The sequence below is a fragment of the Ochotona curzoniae genome, unplaced genomic scaffold, assembly GCF_017591425.1.
Source record: "Ochotona curzoniae isolate NIBS_2020 unplaced genomic scaffold, NIBS_Ocur_1.0 contig_291, whole genome shotgun sequence".
NCBI lineage: Eukaryota > Metazoa > Chordata > Mammalia > Lagomorpha > Ochotonidae > Ochotona > Ochotona curzoniae.
In genome coordinates, this window is record NW_024465649.1 from 10,048,328 (window position 1) to 10,067,474 (window position 19,147).

Sequence of the window (19,147 nt, forward strand, 5' to 3'; positions counted from 1 at the left end):
ACCTTGTGGGTGCAAGAGTCAGCTCTAGTGGTTGTGCCACTGCTCACCATGCAGGAGACTGGAATGAGATCCCAGCTGCTGAGCTTTTGTGGAGTGAACCACTGGGCATTGGGTCTCAGTAGGTCCCACAGCCTCTATCTCTCCACCTCTCAAAAGCACAAACAGCATAAACACAGAAGAAACACAATTACTTGAAAGCTTACACCACCTGAATCCCTGGCCCTTCACTCTTTCTTTGCCTTTCTTTCAGGATAAATTTGTTCACTAACAGTCTGGAGGGCCCCGTTCTCGATCACAGATATTATGCTGGTGGGTGCACTCCACATTACATCATGGATACGAAGTTTAGGAAACCTTACAATGTGGAAAGCTACTTCCCGCAGGTAAGTGACAGCCTAGGAATCAATGCAGGGTGTGGAGGAGTACTAGACAGACCTGGGGAGCATACCTGGGCATGGTCCTGTGGCCATCCCAGTGAGGTGTTTATGGGCACATTACTCTCACTCCTTGTGTCTCTGTATCTTCATTTGCATGATAAGCAGTCCCTTCCTCTGGATGCTGTGGAGAGGATGGAGTGCTGTCTATGGGAACAGTAGCAGTCACAATCAAGGCTAGCCAAAACTGCTGTGAAAGCAGAAATAGAGCTTGAGATTCCTCTTCTGTGTCGTTCTAAGTACACCGAGCCTCCATTTTCCTCTGGGGTCATAAGACACTGCCTGTTGGCACAGGATTGGGGAGATAAAGAATGCAGGGGCTTAGTACTGGTTCAGTAGTGAGTTCTCAGGAAATGTAACATTACTAGTTCTTGTGATCATCATGATCAGTTCTTGTTGTAAAGAAACATCTCAAAACAGCTCTAAACATCTCAAAAAGTACAAAACACTCTGCCAGTGTGAACCTCCACCACAATGAATGGACAAACTTAGAATCATGCCTCGGAGGTGGGGTTTGGAACAGGCCATGTGATCAGGTGACCTGGTGGAAGTCTCTGCAACAGGCCCCAGCCCAAGGGCTGTGTTGCTTTCTGCTCTGGATCTGGTCCCCTGGGCCAGAGGCTCTTGGTGGTGACTTCACCTTCCAGAATACAAAGTTTGGAAGGCTTCTCATTTCCATTTCCTCTCCATCATCTCATCCTTCCTAGTAGACACATTTGTTGGTACACAGAGAAAAAATGAGGTCAGGGCCAATGCACCCTCCTGCCCACAGCTACGCCCATAGCCTTCACCCTCAAAGGAAGAAACTGGGGCAGCCATTTACCATCCAGAAGGAGACAGATCCCAGCCTTGTATCTAAATTCTTCTTTCGTTCAGCGCTGTACCAGGCATGAATCAGGTTTCACCAGGTTGAGCTCAGTCATCAGCACAAGTGTCATGGAAGAGGAAACTGTCACCCGCAGTTTTACACACGGACAAACAGATCCAGCCAATTGTCCAAAGCCACCTCCTAGAAACGCATAGTGAGGCAGTGCCTCTCCCTGGGTAGCCTCAGCTCAGTCAGTCCACATATGCATTTCAGCTGCTTCCCTTCTCAGAGCTGTGCCCTCTCTGATCACTTCGGAGCCCAGGGGCAGTTGCCCTCTGCCCAGGACAATGAATGTTGATTTTTCCAACAGACAAGATCTTCTGGGTTCTATGTTACGCATTTTCTGTCCTGCTGTTTCATTTCCCCACTATGGGCTGTGACCAGACCCTCAATATCATCCCTTGATCAACTTGCCCAACCTTCTATGGGCCTGTTTCTCTGATTCCTAACTCATCCTTTCCAGTTGTTCCATCATGCAAACCCAGGATGCTGTGCCTGAAGCTCAGCTACTTCCTCTGTCCTTTGTCTTTAGAGCAAGCCCAAATTTCAGAGCGAGTGATTCAAAAGCCATAACATCTTGTTGCGAGCTCATTGTCTTACATCACTCCCCACCCATACCTCCACCCCTGCATCTTCCAATCCAATCTCCCTGGAATCCTTCACCTAAGGCATATCCTGATATTTGCCACCCCTGTGTCTTTGCTTAAGGCACGTGTGCAACCCAGAATAACCTCCTACTTTTCTCAGTTGAAATCCAAGTTGAGCACCCACCTGTGAGTTTGCCCTGCTCATTTGTGCAGATTCACTTCTCCTGATTAAGATTCCTGAGGGCAGGGGCACTCATTGGCGCTGATTTTTCATCCTGGTCATATTGTCGGGCTCTGGCTCTTAGAGCATAAGCGATGCTACTGATTTATGCCCAACTGAACTGAGTCTAATGAAATAAAAAAGTATTTTTGTTTTTATTTTCTTTTAGACCCAAGGCCAATATGAATTTTTGCTGAGAGAATATGATTCATACTCAGATTTTGAACACAATGTTGTGGAGAAAGCAGTTAGTCAGTCTAGTTTCCATCTGGGTTTGAAAATACCCACGAAATTTGAATTTGGCATTAGCACGGAAAGTGGTCAAAGTGAACATTATATTAGCAGAACCAAACGCTTCTCTCACACGGTAAGTATGCTGGTGGTTTTGATATTTACATATGTTCTTCTGCAATTTCATGTTCACAGACATGTCTGAATTCTACATTATTCTGATTCCAACCACCAAGTACATATCTGTTGTCTTGAAAGTCTATTCTCCAAAATTAGCTTAGTCTTCTCTTGGCTCTCATTTTAAAGAGTCCAAATAGAGACTAGCTTTCTGCAATTATTTTCTCATAATTTCCAATAAGCTTTTGCCACTGTTATTCAACAGACTTAAAAGTGGCTTGGCCAAATGAACGAATATCTTGAAACTTTTCAACTCATAGTCATATGAGGCCTGTATCTGCCGTTTGGCTGAAATTCCTTTGTGGGCTATCATCCTGGGCCTCTCCACTGATTGCTTGTGTCTTTGATGGAGTTGATCACTCTCCTGTTTCTCCTGATTTCTTGCTGCTTTTATACACTTCCTGTCTGGGTTTAATAACCTCACCTATTCTCTTTCTTCCAAAAAGATGTATTTGTTTGAAAGACAGGGCAACAGAGAGAGACAGACAGATGAAAGGGAAACCTGTCTGCTGGTTCACTCCCTAAATGGCCACACTGCCCAGGGCTGGGTTGGGCCAAAGCCAGAAGCCAGGAACTCCATTCAAGTCACGAATCCCTCCTTAGTTGCAAGGGCCCAATACCTGGACCGCATCATGTACCGTTTCTGTAGGTGCATTAACAGGAAGCTGCATTGGAAGCAGAGCACCCAGGACTCAAACTAGCACTCTAATTTGGGATGCCTTTGTCATAAGCATCAGATTTACCCATTTAACCTGCTATGCCATAGCACTGGTCTCCTTCACCTGTCATTGTTCAATTTGGGCCAGGGATCCCTTGTATTAGATTTTTTTAAAGCTTTTTAATAAATATTTATTTGAAAGGCAAAGAGGCAGACATGTGCATACACATGTACACACACACACACACACACACACACACACACACACACACACACACACACGGGTTTAGGGATGGATAGAGGAAGACAGAGAGAAAAAAACAAAAAACAAAAAAAACCCAAAAAAACAAAAACTCTCATCCAGTTCTCTCCCTTAAATGAGTCTGAATTGTAGGGCTGAGCCAGGGTGAAGCCAGAATCTAGGAATTCAGTCTCAGTCTCTCAAATGTATATCATGGAACCAAATGATCGAGTCGCCACCTGCTGCCTCCCAGGGTGCACATTAGCAGGAAATTGAAATCCCAAGAGGAGCCAGGACTTGAGTCTAAGACATTCCATGATCCAGAAGCTGGGTGGGAAGTGAAGAAGGTTAAACTCAAACACAACACTTCACTAGGAGAGTTGAGCTCCCAAACAATTTCAATGTCCTAGCAGTTATTTAATCACTCTGTCAAGCATCCACCTCTGGCCTCCTCCTTTCTAGAGTCAAACCAAGATCCTCTATCACTACTTGCATATTGAGTGAACTCCCACCCCTGCTCTGCTCACTCCCCAGAGTGTCTTTGAGAGTTTGGAATAATTTCTAGAATAATTTCAATTCTAAAATTCTTATCTAGTTTAATACAATTTCCACCTGCCCTTTGTGTTTCCAGGCTCTAACTCTGAACTGAAGAATATTTGGGTTTTTTAAAGAGTTATTTGTTTTTATCTGAAAGCCAGATTTTTTTTTTACAGAGATAGGAGAGCTAAGAGCAAGATCTTCTCTGAAATAGTTGCAATGGTCAGAGTAGAGCTGATCTGAAGCCAGGAGCAAGGTGCATTAACTGGATTGGGAAGTGAAGGCAAAAATGATGGTGGAGTAAAGCAGTGGGTAATGTTGAGAATCTTTGAATTCCAGAGTGAGAAAGTGCCTTCTTTCCATGTTTTCAACATGAGGTTGATGTGCTAGAGAGTTATGGGAGAAATCAAACTGATTATTACTCTGCAATTAATCACACGAGAAAAGGAAGTAGAGGTGACCTGGAAGGTCCCTGCTGCTGACATAATTAACTGGCAGGTACTGGAAAGTCAGCATTATTTAGGTTGCAGTTACCTTTGCTTCTCTTTGGTAACCCCTAGGCTGTGAGGTACTGGGGGGTGCAGATGCTATTTTGTTGGTTTTAGTGGTGCCCAGGACTGAAGTGCAGTGGTAGACCAAAGGTGGACTAAAAGGGGATTCAGAGGGGACTTTCAGAAATTCACGGCAAATGAAATGAAAGGATAAGTTGATTTTGGTGCAAGCTTTTTGAAATCCATACCTTTTTTCCAGAATACAAAGTTTCCTCGAAAATTCAAGTACTTCTCATTTCTTTAGAAATAAAACAAAGACAAAATATACCAGACATTTCATTCCTGCCTTTATCCATCTTTTTACTTCCCTTTCTACTAGCTGAATCCAAATGACCAATTATAGGGTACTGACATTATGCTGGAGACTACAACATGAAAACAAACCCAAGTCTTACCTTGACATTTACAGTCTAGTAAGAGAGGTAAACATGTAGCTGTTAAGTGATTCTTGAGTTTATTATAATATAGTATACAGTATATGCCATTAAGGAAATTCAGGCATATTACCAGACATTCCACTAACATGAAGCTGGTTAGGAAGTGGAGAAGCTAGAACTCAAACAAGAAACTCAGATATGGGTTATAGGGTCCAATATAGGTGTGGGCATACAAAGCAGTGATTTATGGTAACCCACCAAAATACAATCAGAAAAAAAGGAGTGAGAGTGTAAGCAATTCTTGATACCAAATAGGAGGCAATAGCTAAGGAAAAAATATGAGGTAATTTGAATGTATGAATGAAAGCAAAAGCAAGAAACAAAATGTTGGGCCAAAGGAGCAGCAAGTGCAAAAGTATTCAGGAAAGAGAATGGCAGGCAAACGAGCAGATGAATGTTGGTGTTCAGTGTGTTTAGGTGGAGGGCAAAACTTCAAGACTGTAGAAGGTGGAGCTAAAGAGGCTATTGAGACACAGATTGCAATATTCAAAGGAAGGGGGTTTCTTCTTCAGGCAAAAGTGAGCCATGGCAGGGGTTGTTTAAGCCCAGAGAAACACTCATAACACGGGGACTTGCTCTTAGGAACCATACAGACATAAGGGAGATTGATGAGGAAGCTTTGAAAGCAACAATGATGTAGAAGACTTGTAAAAACAATGAACAGAGAACCTGGCAACTGCTAGGTAGGGAGGGAAGGTAGGAGGAAGAGAGTCAAGGGTCAGTGAACAAGAATGTAAGAAGAGAAGGCTAGGAAATAAACAGAACCTGGGTGGTCAGCAAAGCAGAGCTGGCAAGCTTTGTAGTGTTGAAAGTTCTAGGATTAAGGAAGCAAGTACCTTCCTGAGGATTCTGGCCCTTCTCTCTTCCTCTACCTACTGACATAGAGGTCTCTTGCTTCAAGCCGTCATAGAATTTCTCAAAGGCACACATATTTCCATACTATCAGTTTCATGTGGATTTAACAGCTATTCTATCTATAACATTTACATTATGTTGAATATTATATGCTTAGCAAAGACCTAAATTATCAGGAGGATGTGCCTGGTGTTTTGTTTGCTGTTATGTTTGTTTACATCTACATGTAGTCTAGGGAAATCCCACACTACTGCCTTCAAGGATTGAGCCTCCTGGGATTTTATATAGCTTTGGGGCTGGGGGTGGTTCCTGGATCCAATCGTTTGCAAACACCAAGGGAAAAATAACCCAATTGTGGCAAATAACCAAACTGACAACACCATCCACCAAACTTTGTAAGTAACCACATCGTAAATATTTTAGCTTTCACAAGACCTGTGAAGATCTGTGTTGCAACTACACAACCTTGTAGGGAAACAGTAACTACACACAATATGCAAACATCTGGTTGAGGCTAGATTTCAACAAAATTTATTCAGGAAACGAGGCACTAGATTTATCGAATAAACGGTTGTTTGTCAAATCATCCCACACTGCCAAATTTTGCCTTCTTAAAACACTAGTTTGACATTTCTTAACCTCATTTAAAAGACAGTGGTCAGCAGGTTGGGTCACTTACGCAGATGAGCACCTGCATCCCATCAGAGCTGCTTCATGCACTGTATTTGCTTCCTGCCATGCCTGGGCCTAGGTTCTCTGTGCAGCCCTTATTGGCTACAGTAAGGGGACAGATCAGAAACAAACTCTTCTAAGTTGCAAAGGACATCTGACCATTTATAAAAATTGAGAACTTGTGGAAGAGTTTATCTTTCATCACATAACCTGAAGCAATCATGATTGTGATTACCCTAGGCCAAGAGCAACAGATATATCTGTAAAGTTCACCTTCTTGCTGCAGATTCCTCACCTTAATATTCTGCCTCTCACATTGTTGTTTTCCCATTTAGAAAAGCAAGTTTTTGTATGCACGCTCTGCCATTGAAGTAGCTCACTACAAGCTGAAGCCCAGAAGCCTCATGCTCCATTATGAGTTTCTTCAGCGAGTCAAGCGGCTGCCACTGGAGTATAGTTATGGGGACTATCGAGATCTCTTCCGGGATTTTGGGACCCACTACATCACAGAAGCTGCGCTTGGGGGAATTTATGAATACACACTTATTATGAACAAAGAAGCCATGGAGAGAGCAGGTACACTGCCCATGACACTATGGCTTCTCTGATGAGATGTATGTGAGTGATGAGTTGACAGAGAAGTTTATGGTAGCTTACTGGAGGAAGATCCATGATTGTAAAGATGGTTTTCTCTGTCTACCCAGCTACATCTCACAGTCTCATTCACAGACACCCTCTGCTTTTGCTAGGTTATATCAGGTTTGTCTCTGTTGGCATCATCTTCCACAACCATCCTCTGTACACACATCCAATTTTGTAGCTGAAAAGTCTTTCTTTTTAAAGATCTATTTATCTTCACTTGATATATACATTTTAGAGAGATAAGGAGAGACAGAGAGAGAACTTCTTCCAGCTGCTGATTCACTCCTCAAATGGTCACAAAGGCTGGAACTGAGGGATATCTCCCGGCACTAGTAGCTATTTCTCCTCAACAGGATGGTGACGTATTTTCTTAAATCTGAGTCCCTGTGAAATCCAGCAAGAGTTAAGCTTGCTTTAAAACACAGGAAAGAGAGGGAAGAGTGATTTACGTTTTATATCATGGACCTTTTTCCTTGCGTCTTACAGATTATTCTCTTAATGATGTTCATACTTGCGTCAATTATGATTTTAAGGTCGGTGGCACCATTAAAAAAGTCTATGCCGAACTGGGCGTGTCAGTAGAAAAATGCAAAAATATCCTGAATGAAATCAAAGGTAAGTGGTAAGGTATTGTATACTCTGCTTGCACTTTTTCCTTCCTTGCTATCTCCCTGTCTCCTTTTATCTTTAAGCTAAATATTGGATTTCCCATAGCACTTCAATTATAATAATTGGCTTCACAAACATTTATCAAGTTCCCATTCAGTGTTGATTACACAAAGGTGAATAAAATTAAATCCCATTCTTAAATTACTTACATGAGACAGACAAACCATTGAAAAGGCCATGGAAAAGCCATGTCCACTACGGAGAACCTGGAGGGGTTTCTTGAGTAAAAATTAGGTGAACTACAACTGAATAGTAAGTTGTGAAGGTTTCTTCTGGGAAGGATAATAAAAGCTAACAATCTTGACCTTCTCTATCAACTTCGGATCGGTACAGCTAGAGTTAAGGTGTTGCAGTGGGAGGTAGGGAAAGTGATGATAAGCAAACTAGAAGAGTAGGTGAAATCACACGTCGTTCACCGAAGCATCCAAAAGGAAGAAAATATCATACCTGAGGTGGAGATTTCAACCAAGCTGTAGAGCCATGTGTCTGAGAGCAGGAACTTTGCAAACTATACACAGAAGCTGGAAATCAGATGGCAGGTGGAGTAAGAAAGAGAGAACCAACGTCTCTTCTCCTAGCCCCTTCAGCACACTAAGCAGCTATTTCCTCCATCTGTGGGTTTGTGCCTGGAATTGCACGAAAATTTCCTGGTTCAAACAAAACAGTAAGAAAAATCAACTGCAAGTCTAGAATAAACTCTTGAGCTTCTGAGTGACTTGTTGGGATTACTGTTGATTCATAATGGGTTCAGGTTAAAAGAAGCATAATATATTGAGAGACACATGTGAATATTTACAATAGAAGTACTCTTTAGAGAAGATGTGTAAGTCACCCCCACCCTACCCTGGTCCAGGCCATCACATAGCATCCAGAAATCCTTGCTGATTATATTTCTCCTCTCTCTCTTTTTTTTTTTTTTAGATAACCATTATCCCAACTTCAGCATGCCCTTTAAAAATTTTCCTCTATTTATTTTATTTAAAAAACAAAAGGAAAAAAGAGGACAGAAAGAGGAGAGAGGGAGACAGAGAGAGGAGAGACAGAGAGAGAAATGACCTGTCCACTGATCTACTTACCAAAGGCCTGCAACAGCCCAGCTGAAGCCAGGAAGCCAGAACTCCTTCTGGATCTTGCATGAGAGTCAGGAACTCAAGCACTTAAGCCACCACCTGTTACTTCCTGGGCTGTACATTGATGAGAAGCTGGAATGTTGAGTAGCATGGTACTTAAACTATGACATTTTGATATGGGATGCAGGTGTTTCAAGAGGCAATTTAACTGCTATAAAAATGCCTTTTATTTTGCATAAATTTACCACCTGTATGTATCACTAACCAATATGCTTTGGGTTGCTTGTTTTGAACTTTACATGACACATGAAAAGAATGCAATCTTTCTGGTCAAGTGCTTTGTAACCAAACCTCATGTCCTTGTATATAACTGTAGTCACTTCATTTCCACTGCTGCACAGTATTTCAATGGATGAATGTGCCACTTTTGTTTTTTGTTTTTTTTTTTAGCTCACTCTATTGTTGATGCCCATTTGAGTTGTTTCCTCACTTAAGCCTGTATAACCAATGCTGTTGGAGCATTTTCCAGAGTCATCTGCTGTATACCTACCAGGTGCTTCTCCAAGCATTACATTCAGAAATAGAATTACTGGGTTGTCAAGGCTGAACTTTCTCCACATGACAACTCAATGCCAAACAGTTTTTGAAATGGTTGTACCAGTTTACACATCTACTGGCAGCACACAAGGCTTCCTCACCCTACCTCCTTATATTTTTTTTACCAAGTTCAAGTATTACTGGCTTATTGATGGGGAGCCATTTCTTATGGTATTTAATGCATAGTATCTGCTGTTCAGTGAGCTGGGGCCAGTTTGTAATTTTCCCCACCTTTATGATTGTGGCACAAAGAAGTGATACCCATTAGGGCCTTGGCAAGGTTGTTTAGGTAAGAAACTCTTTCTCAAATTTCTTAGCTGTTACAATGACATCATTTAAAGATGAATGAGTATATGCATGTACAACACTCGGATTGGCAACTAACCAAAATAAGCAGTAATTATTATCTGTTCTCAGGCCTTTTGTTTTTCACATGGATGTGGAAGCTCCATGAGGAAAAAAGGAATGTTCACACAGAAACATATATTTCACATAGAAATGATCGGACTAAACAAAGGCAGTGCTGAAATTCAGGGCTCATCAAGGTGTGCTGGGTAACGGCAGTGTGGAGACAAATCTGCTTTCTGTCCCACAAGCTCCGCTAGTGAGTGTATAGCTAGGTGTGAAGGGGTAAGCATCCCTTTTACTGTATGTACCAGGCCTGTCCTGGAATCAGGGCAGTGTCCTATCTACTCTCATCACCGAAACAAGCTCAGTGAACACCATGATAGCCTGATCATTGACTGGGCTGCAGTAAATTGTGTAAAAGCAGAATTTTGATGACATGCCAACCCTTGTTGTTCATCCCTAGATCGAAACACAAGGAACACAATGGTGGAGGACTTGGTGGTCCTTGTGCGAGGAGGGGCAAGTGAGCATATCACCACCCTGGCATATAAGGAGCTGCCGACGGCAGACCTGATGCAGGCGTGGGGAGATGCTGTGAAGTACAACCCAGCCATCATCAAAGTCAAGGTATGCACAATTGCTCAACCCATCCTTTCCTTTATTGAAAATACAGCTCCCAGGGGCCTTCTAGAAATTAGGGCATAGATGAGTAAACTACAGTGCTAGTCTTGAGGCACATACATGAGTAGACAATGTACACAGAATGAATAGACTCTAATACACTGCTCATTACCTCCTGGAGATTCATGGGTCCCTCCCAGGTGAACCTCCATGTTGCTAAAGAAAATTATCATCCTCAAATTCTAACTTTCTTCAATTAACATTCTTTCCATTTCTTCAGAGAAATGCTCATTCAGCTATTTTCATTTACATACATGCATCCAATAAATAGTTATTTTTTGCTGAGTAACAAAACGTATGGTTCAGGGAGAAAACAGAGAAGCATGCACATAGGAAAAACATGGTCTGGGATGGATGATGAGGTCCACACTTGCATAACTATCTTACAAGACAGGATGAGACATTGTGATAATAATGAATAAGCTTGAAGCAGATACTCTGTGACAGTTTGCCATGAAAAGTTATTTTAATGAATTGTTGCAATCATCTACAGATTAGATGCTTATCTCCTTTTTGTAACAGTTAAAAATCAAGGACCAGAGAGCTTATATTCACCTGTGACTGCTCAAATCTCTACTAGATCAGATCAGAGATTTAAACTCTTCTTTCCTTTCTAGACTTTTCTACAGGTATAGTGACTTTTAAAACTGATCCTAACCACCTGTAACCCAAAGAACAGGTGTTTGAAATCTAACTAACAAGATGTTTGTTTGAACAAGACTTTTACATACATTAGCTATGGGAGACCTTTGCCTGTAGGGCCTTCTGCTCAATACCCTCCAACACATCCGACATCATCCTCTTCTTGCCAGCGTCTATCTTGTCATTGATAATTGTTATACAGCCCCTGCAGACTCCCTCTTGCAATCCTGAAGGAGAGTTAGGGATTGGAGCTCTGAAGAGAGACTTTCCCATTTCTGACCCTGACAACTTTCCCCAGTGTCTTTATTCTTGTGTCAAATGTAGTGTACGTAGGACCGCAAGGCAGCCAAGCATGTCGTCTCTTCTGAACTTACTCACTACTGATTCTTGGGGTACAATTTTTTGGCAAGTAGGAGAGGAATGAAGTTAGCCATGGGGCAGAAAGCTCCAGAGGAATCTGGGCTCTACCGATGCAGTGGTGACACTGGTTGATAAGACAGATGGGCCTGGAAGAGTGCAGGGGTAAGAAAGTTATTCATTCTTTATTTTATTTTTCCTGAGGTTTACCAAGCATGTGAAGCCATGTGGAGTGTGTGAAAGAATCAGAGGTGTTTTTAGGGGCTATAGGAGCAAGAGAGGCAAGAGTCTTGAGGGTTTTTCTGCACCTAGGTATCTTCTTAGCCTGGGTTGGAAACATCCTCTGAATTCCTACTCTTCAATGAGTCATTCTGGCAAAAGAAAGTTGCAAATGTCTTTCCATTATCTCCACATAATCCTCCTCTGCAGAACCAGCTTGCCAAGTAGCAGGAGCAGTGATTGCTTTTCAGGGCAGCAAAGCCCATTAGAGCAACTGTTTGATCCAAGCGTGAGTGCATAAGCCAGTCTCTAAAATCAAGATTTGAAACATGATTCTGTAGAAGCAAGGCTGGTGTGGAAGGGAATCCCAAAAGATGCTATTTGTGCTATTTACTGGAAAACGTTAGACATGGAGAAATGTTTCTTTGTTCAAAGAATAGTTAAAAGGCAATAACAGACATATAAATATATTTTTGGACACAGAAGATTGATAAAATAATTAAGATGCTGAAAATGAGCATATGTCTAATAAAATATAAAAACAAAATTTTATGATGGCTTTGCTCTAGCATTATAATAAAGTTGAGGAAATGAAGAATTAAGAACAGAAAAATAGAAGCTGAGATGTTTGGACACTAATCAGATGAAAGCGAAGCAATGAATCTAAAACAACAAAAAACAAAACAGCAGAATTAAAATTTATACTGGAAGCTATGAAGAATAGTATTGCTCCTGAAAATAAAAATGTTAGTGAGGTGGAAAGTATTGTAAAAGTCTTCTTATCATGAAGAAGCAAAAGATAAAGAGATCAAAGCAATGACAGAAAATAAAGATGATGGATCAAATATAGGAGGGAACATCTAAGAGACTTCTTAAGAGACAAGTTTAAGTGGAAAGAGACATGAGTCAGGAACAGAATGAGAAAACTTTCTCTGAGCTGACAATGTGAAGTGCAATCTAGGCAAAAGTATTGAAACAAAACAGTCCTGAAACACATCCTGGTGAAATGTTTTGCCTTTCTGTGTCAACTATATCCTACAGGAATAAAAGTCAAGCTGGCTTGAGAATTCTTTGCAATGTGAAAGATCTACAGATAATCGTGCGAGAAGCACAAGGACTTGAAGGAACAAACTGTGGCCTAGAGAAAATAGCATTGATGAGTGAAGAGACCAAAGATAACGTTACTTTACAGGGCTGCAGATTTAGTAAAGGAAAGCACTGATGAAGAATTATTTTCTAGGGTAAACAAATTTAAAATACTGCATGGAGCATGCTTATACAAATAGATGATTTGTTGTTTACACACCATTCAAGTGTGACTGTATTTAACTGGTAAGTATAAACCACTGAAAGTGGTAAAGTACAGGAAGGACCTGAGCATGAAGAAGCTGCCTGATGGATGATGGTAGTGTCCAGGGTTGAAGGCAAACATAGAAGTGAGGCTGGTCAAGACCATGCTGCAGACAAGGAAGCCTCCAATGTTAGACATGTAGTGTAACAGAAGTTTCTTTCTTAATGATAGAATAGGTCCCAAACCTTTTGGCTTTACTCTGTATTAGTTACACAAGGACTCAGGCTTTGTCTTATTACTCTGACCAACAGAGGTTTAAAATACAAAGGCTGTGATAGCACTTGCTTGCTAAGACAATATTGGATCTGGACAGAGAGATTTCATCCCCTGCCCCCAATGCAGGTAAACTGAATTTCAAACAGCGCATTTTTTTTTTACCTTTTTAGTTGATGATGATTAAAATCCTATAATAATAACACAAAGAGTGATGAGATTTGGCACTTTTGTAAAAGGAAATGGGAATATAATTTGTTACAACTATTTAGGAAGATAATTTAAGGAGATACACTCAAACCATTAAAAAGTTTCATAAAAGATTTTGATTCAATGTGACTCCACACACACAAAAATCCACTGCAGTAATATTTTCAAAAGTTGGTAAAGATGTATGTAGAAATATGTGCTACTTCTGGTTATTTGTTGTAGCTAAGAGCAAAACAGTCAAGAAAATAAAAGTTTTGACCACGGAAGGTTGTGCACGTGGTTGTCACCCACTCTGCAGAGCAGTAAAGCCCCAGCAAACAGTTCTATCAAAGCCTAATGAAGCCTAGTGCAAATGCTCCCTTGATGATGTTGAAGTAAAGACAGTGGAATGCAAATATCTATTCATTTATCTATCTAAAAACACAAACTGCAGGAAAACAGATCCCAATGCCAACATTTCAAATCCTTCTCCACTGCTCACCAGCTACATGACTTTGGTCAATCAACTGACCTTTGCTGAGCCTCAGCTTTTCCATTTGTACAATGTAAAAACACAGACTACCCAACTTGTCACAGGCTTGTGGAGCTTGGGGAAGGTAAGGTCTGGGAAGCATTCAGTCAGTCCCCTCACCTACGGTAGCTGTAGTAATGGATTCTACCTGTAAGGACCTTTGGTCCACCATAGAGAACTGCACCAGTTCAGCAAACACTGCTTGCTGTGTTTATACAGCACTATCACTGAGAATAGCATTTTCACAAGATTAGGTGTGCCAAGGCTTCATAATTGTTAGGGCTGTGCATCTTTGAGGCAGATGTGAGGAACAGAGAGGAGGAAGGAGAGAGCAGAAAAAGGAAGGATGAAGGGAAAAGTAGAGGAAAGAGAGAGCAAAGCCATGCATGAGTGACAGCATGGCCATATTTAGTTTTGCAAGAAAGAGAGTTGTGGGGCTTTGAGGAGCTGCAGCAGAAACTTGGAGAGAGCCCTGAGACGAAAATTAAGAATGGGAATGATTATATATATAAGTTATTTATATATAAGTTATTTATAAGAGTTACAGAGAAAGAAGAAAAAACAAAGAGAACAAACACATTTTCCATCCTCTGGGTCACTCCTCAAAAGGCCCTAATGACCAAAGAATCCAGGAGCTAAGAACTTCTTCTGGGTCTCCCACATTGGTGTAGCTGCCCAGGCATTTGGACCATCTTATATTTAAGTTCCCAAGGATATTAGCTGGAAGCTGTATCAGAAATGGAGATTTTAGTTATGAGTCTGATATAGGTTGCTGGTTTTTTAGGTGGCCACTTAACACTCTGTGTCCCAACATTGTCTCCAGTTTGGCCATATTTACCAATAACTGTCATTAATTGGTAGGAAATGCACAGGGCTTGGATTAGAATCCTGACTGCCATTTTATAAGTTGTGTGGCCTCAAGTTGAGTTACCTAATTGCACCTGAAAAGGAGACTAATAATTGCTTCCTTGTGAGGGTGAAGTAGAGTTGCATTGAAAACTGTCACACAGCTCCTGCAATGTAGAGCATGTAGAGGTTTATTTCAGTTCAGCTACTGGTTTAGTTGTCCTCTGGAACAAATCTCAATGCTGGTAGGAAAATGCCTAGGTGGTTAAAGGCAACCTTTCCAGGTGCTCTGGGGGCAAAAGCAGTGATTGTTGTAGGAGCTCATCCTTGTTGTATAGCAAGTGCCCCCTCTCCTCCCACCCCAGCTGTCTCCCAATGTGTGGCCAGGGGTTGGACTGTTCTGCAAACAGCCTCTGGATCAATTCATTGACCACAAAACTGTGAGACAATGGGACCACCAAGGGACCTTGCTTTGCCCACTGGAGCGAAGGTCAGCATCAGACGCATTAAGAAATGGAAGCAATTTTCTTCCCACTGGAGGCTTCTATTAGGCATGATTGCCTGCATTTAGACAGACCCTAAACTCTCCAGGGCTGACGCAGGGTAAAATCACAACCAAAATCTGGAGAGGAACCTGGCCCTGGAGCTAAAAGTTCAGCCAAGAAGAACTGAACATTTTTTAAAAGATACATTTGTTTATTTAAAATTCAAAACTGATTTTCAGAACAGAAAGAAAGGGACAAAGAGACAGAGGGATTCTCCATGTGTTGATTGCTTCTCCTAAAGATGCAACAACCCTGATTGGCCCAGGCAGAATCTGGGAGCCTGGGACTCCATCCAGGTCTCCCATGTGAGTGACAAGGGCCCAAGTATGTGGACCGTCTTCTGCTGCTTTCTCAGGCACACGATCAGGGGATGGATTGGAAGTGCAACTATTGTGACTGGAGCTGGTGCTCTGATATGGGAAGCAAGTGTCACAGGCGGAGGTGGTACCTTAAGCTGCTGCATCACAATGCTAGCCCCAGAGACAAATATTCTTAACTATCTCTTTGGATTATACCTCTGGCTTTTCTAATCCACAGGTGACATGCTGTCTATTTTTGGCCTCTCTTTTCAATGCAGCAAATATTGCCTGTTGATTCTGCTTCTGCATGGCTAGCAGCCCTCACTCCCCTCTGTGCCTGCTGCCATTGCCATAAGGGGCCTTCCATCCTTCTTCACCCACAAACTGAGGCTGGACCCTGAAAACTTGAGCTGAGAAGTATGTATCTCTGCTTTCCTGCAAGGAAGGAAAAGAGCGACTTCCGCATGACAACAAAATTAAAAGATTGTAAAGCGGCAATCAGAAACATAGAATTCATGTCAGATGAGCGGTACATATTGTTTCCTGTTTGTTTAATGGCAGGAAGGCATTCTTTATGTCATTCATTCTTGCATGATGCAAATGATTTTCATGGGTTTGGAGGCAGGATAATGTAATACTTTTGAAGTACTTGGAAAGAATAGAGAACCAATAACCTCGTATGCCCCATAAAAAACAGAGTTGCTCTTTAGACTTTTTTTCCTCTCACCTGCTCTTTGGTACACTTCCTGTTGCTGCAACTCCCTGTGCTATACTGATGCTCTTGTTTGAGATGAGGTTACAGTCTGATAAATGCATTATAATATGAAAATATCATAGGTTGAAAATGCGTTGAATACAGAAAATGTCAAAGTATAATCACACACAACATAGAGTGTGGGCTGTTCACCCTCACAGTCATGGACCTCACTGCAAACTGTGGTTCACTGCTACAACTTAGTAGAGCAAGAGAGTATCCTAGCTGGGAAAACATCTAAATTCAATGTTTGAAGTCAGTTCCTACTGAATGCACAGTGCCTTCATATCATTATACAGTAGAAGAGTCATAAGCTGAACCATTTCAAATTGAGGGTCTAAAGCCATCTGTTGATGCATTTGTCTTTACCTCTGGATTCTGAATCTTTGAGACAGAATTTTATCAGATTCGATATTTATGCTTAATGCCAAGCACTCAGTCTATGTGCAATGAGACTTTGCTGACATGCACTGAAGAAACTAATTAGCATATTGGGCAGAGGAAAGCAGGGAGTGGATGGGGTATGAATCTATATGTTGTAGCATCCATTTAATTCCATGAGAATCCATGGTGGTTTCTAGATGCCAATTCCACACCCATTTCTGTGTGGCCTTACTTTATACTTCCATTTGCTGGGTATTTTCTCTTTAGGTAACTGCCTTTTCTCTCTTTTCAGGTGGAGCCTCTGTATGAACTGGTAACAGCCAAAGATGTTGCCTATTACAGCACAGTAAAGCAGAACATGAAGCAGGCCCTGGAGGAATTCCAGGGGGAAGTCAGCCCCTGCCACTGTGCTCCCTGCCAAGGAAATGGAGTTCCCATCCGGAAAGGTACAACTTCCAGGCAGCTGCCAGCTCTTCTGGAGCCACCATCTGGAGGAGGTTGCCTTTGATGCCAACCATTTGCTCACTATATTTCCCAAGATGTCAGAATGTAGGCTACTAGAAGACAGTCATCTGGCTGCAGAAATACTTAAGTTTCAGCCCCCAGGAACCAGTGAGAAACAGTAGCTCCATTCTGAGGATAGGCGGAGGCTGAGATCATGTGGTTTACAACCAGAAGTTTAGCCAGGAATGGGGATAGACTCAGGGACTCCTTATGTCCTGGTAAAACCAAAGAAACCTGTGCATATCCTGACTAATCCACTGTAGGAAGCTTTGGGGGTGGCAGAAAGGATGGATCTCCAGAAACTGACTGCTAACTTCAAGGATAATATCTGGGATCACCGAGTGAGCAGGAGGCCTGAGATCACTTGTTCCTGATATGATGGGTTTACAAGACTGATAAAGAGTTTAATGCAGTACCTAAGCTAGCTATAAGGAGCCCATTGTCACAGCAAGTCCCAACCCAGGGAACCCATCTGAGTCAGGGCAGAGCCCAAGGTGTGGAACAAATTCAGCAGAAAGGATGCAAAAGAATGTGTTCTTGGAGAGAAAAATTCCGATTGCCAGAATGGGAAGGATGACTCTATCTCTGGCTCCTGGCACCAGGTGAATGTGAACAAAACAGGCTTAGTGGGAGGATGAGGCCTGGATATTCTGCTGTAAACCCACAGTTCCCTACCTGTGGTACCATGGGAAGTGGGATCAACAGATCACACCAGTATTTTGATCTAGGATGGCTGGAATTTCCCTTGTCAGCTACCAAATTTGGACCTAGAAGCCAGACTTCCCCTGAGGCTGCAGAAAATAGGGGAAGGGGCATATGGAAGCTGAGACTGGACTTTCAGGATCCCAGAGCCTATCATGTTAAAGAACAGTCTTATCAAGGATCCAATGGTGATTGATCCCAATGGTGAAGCCTCGAATAAACATCAGGGATCACTTGCCACAACTGACACAAAGATAGAAAGAGATTTCAAGAGCAGTAAGTTCCCTATATCTAGGGATATTCTAGAGGAGGCCACACACGCATGGTGAAATAGAGCATTGGCAACCACTCATTTCATTGACTACTGATATAGCCTCTGACTCTAAGAATTTATAAGGATGAGCTAAACGCCAGTTAACGAGTAAGTTTTCCCCAATGCCTCTGTTAAATTCCCTTTTGTGAGCAGAGGGTTCCCGCAGAAGGGGGTAGCTATTCTTGGCACTGGATCTGCTATCAAAAAGCACTCATCTACCTGTTCGCTTCGTTTAATTATAGACGTGCAGAGCTAGGCTCCAAGAGTTATTTGCTCCACGTATTTCTCTTTCACACTCTCTCTGCCCTGTCTCCTCAGGATCACGCTGTGAATGCATCTGTTCTGTTGGATTCCAAGGCTCAGCCTGTGAGATCACCAACCGGAAAAGTAAGCAGCCAGGAAAATCCAGGGGAAAAATGGAAAAGAGCAAAAACAAGGTGGCAGTGTGCAGTGGTGGGATTGGGGGTTTCAGAGTGAATGTTAGAAAGTTTGGGATCAATCTAATCTGCTTTTTTAAAAATAAGAACTTAAAAATTTTTATTGGAAAGGCAGATGTACAGAAAGAAGGAGAGGTAGAAAAGTTTTTCATCTGGTGGCTCACTCCCCGAAAAGCGGCAATGGCCAGACCTGAACTGATCCGAAACCAGGAGCCAGGAACTTCTTTTGGGCCTCCTACAAAAAAGCAAGGTCTCAAGGCTTTGGACCATCTTCTACTGCTTTTCCAGGCCACGAGCAGGGAGCTGGGTGTGAAGTGCAGCAGCTGGAACACAAATCAGTATCCATTTGAAATGCTGGCTCTTGAAGGTGGAGGATTAGCCAGTT

The 19,147-nt window shown here is 42.1% G+C and overlaps 1 protein-coding gene across 2 annotated transcripts in view; it reads left to right on the forward strand.

Annotated features, from left to right (window-relative positions):
• C8B (complement C8 beta chain) overlaps positions 1-19,147 on the forward strand; it is a 35,205-nt gene that overhangs the window by 14,720 nt on the left and 1,338 nt on the right. The window contains exons 5-11 of one of the 2 annotated variants that reach the window (XM_040978651.1): positions 251-383; positions 2,279-2,476; positions 6,804-7,044; positions 7,597-7,725; positions 10,258-10,421; positions 17,099-17,252; positions 18,644-18,712. In XM_040978651.1, coding sequence (XP_040834585.1) covers positions 251-383; positions 2,279-2,476; positions 6,804-7,044; positions 7,597-7,725; positions 10,258-10,421; positions 17,099-17,252; positions 18,644-18,712 — 1,088 coding nt within the window. The remainder of the gene's footprint in view (positions 1-250; positions 384-2,278; positions 2,477-6,803; positions 7,045-7,596; positions 7,726-10,257; positions 10,422-17,098; positions 17,253-18,643; positions 18,713-19,147) is intronic. The other variant, XM_040978652.1, reaches the window with a different exon arrangement.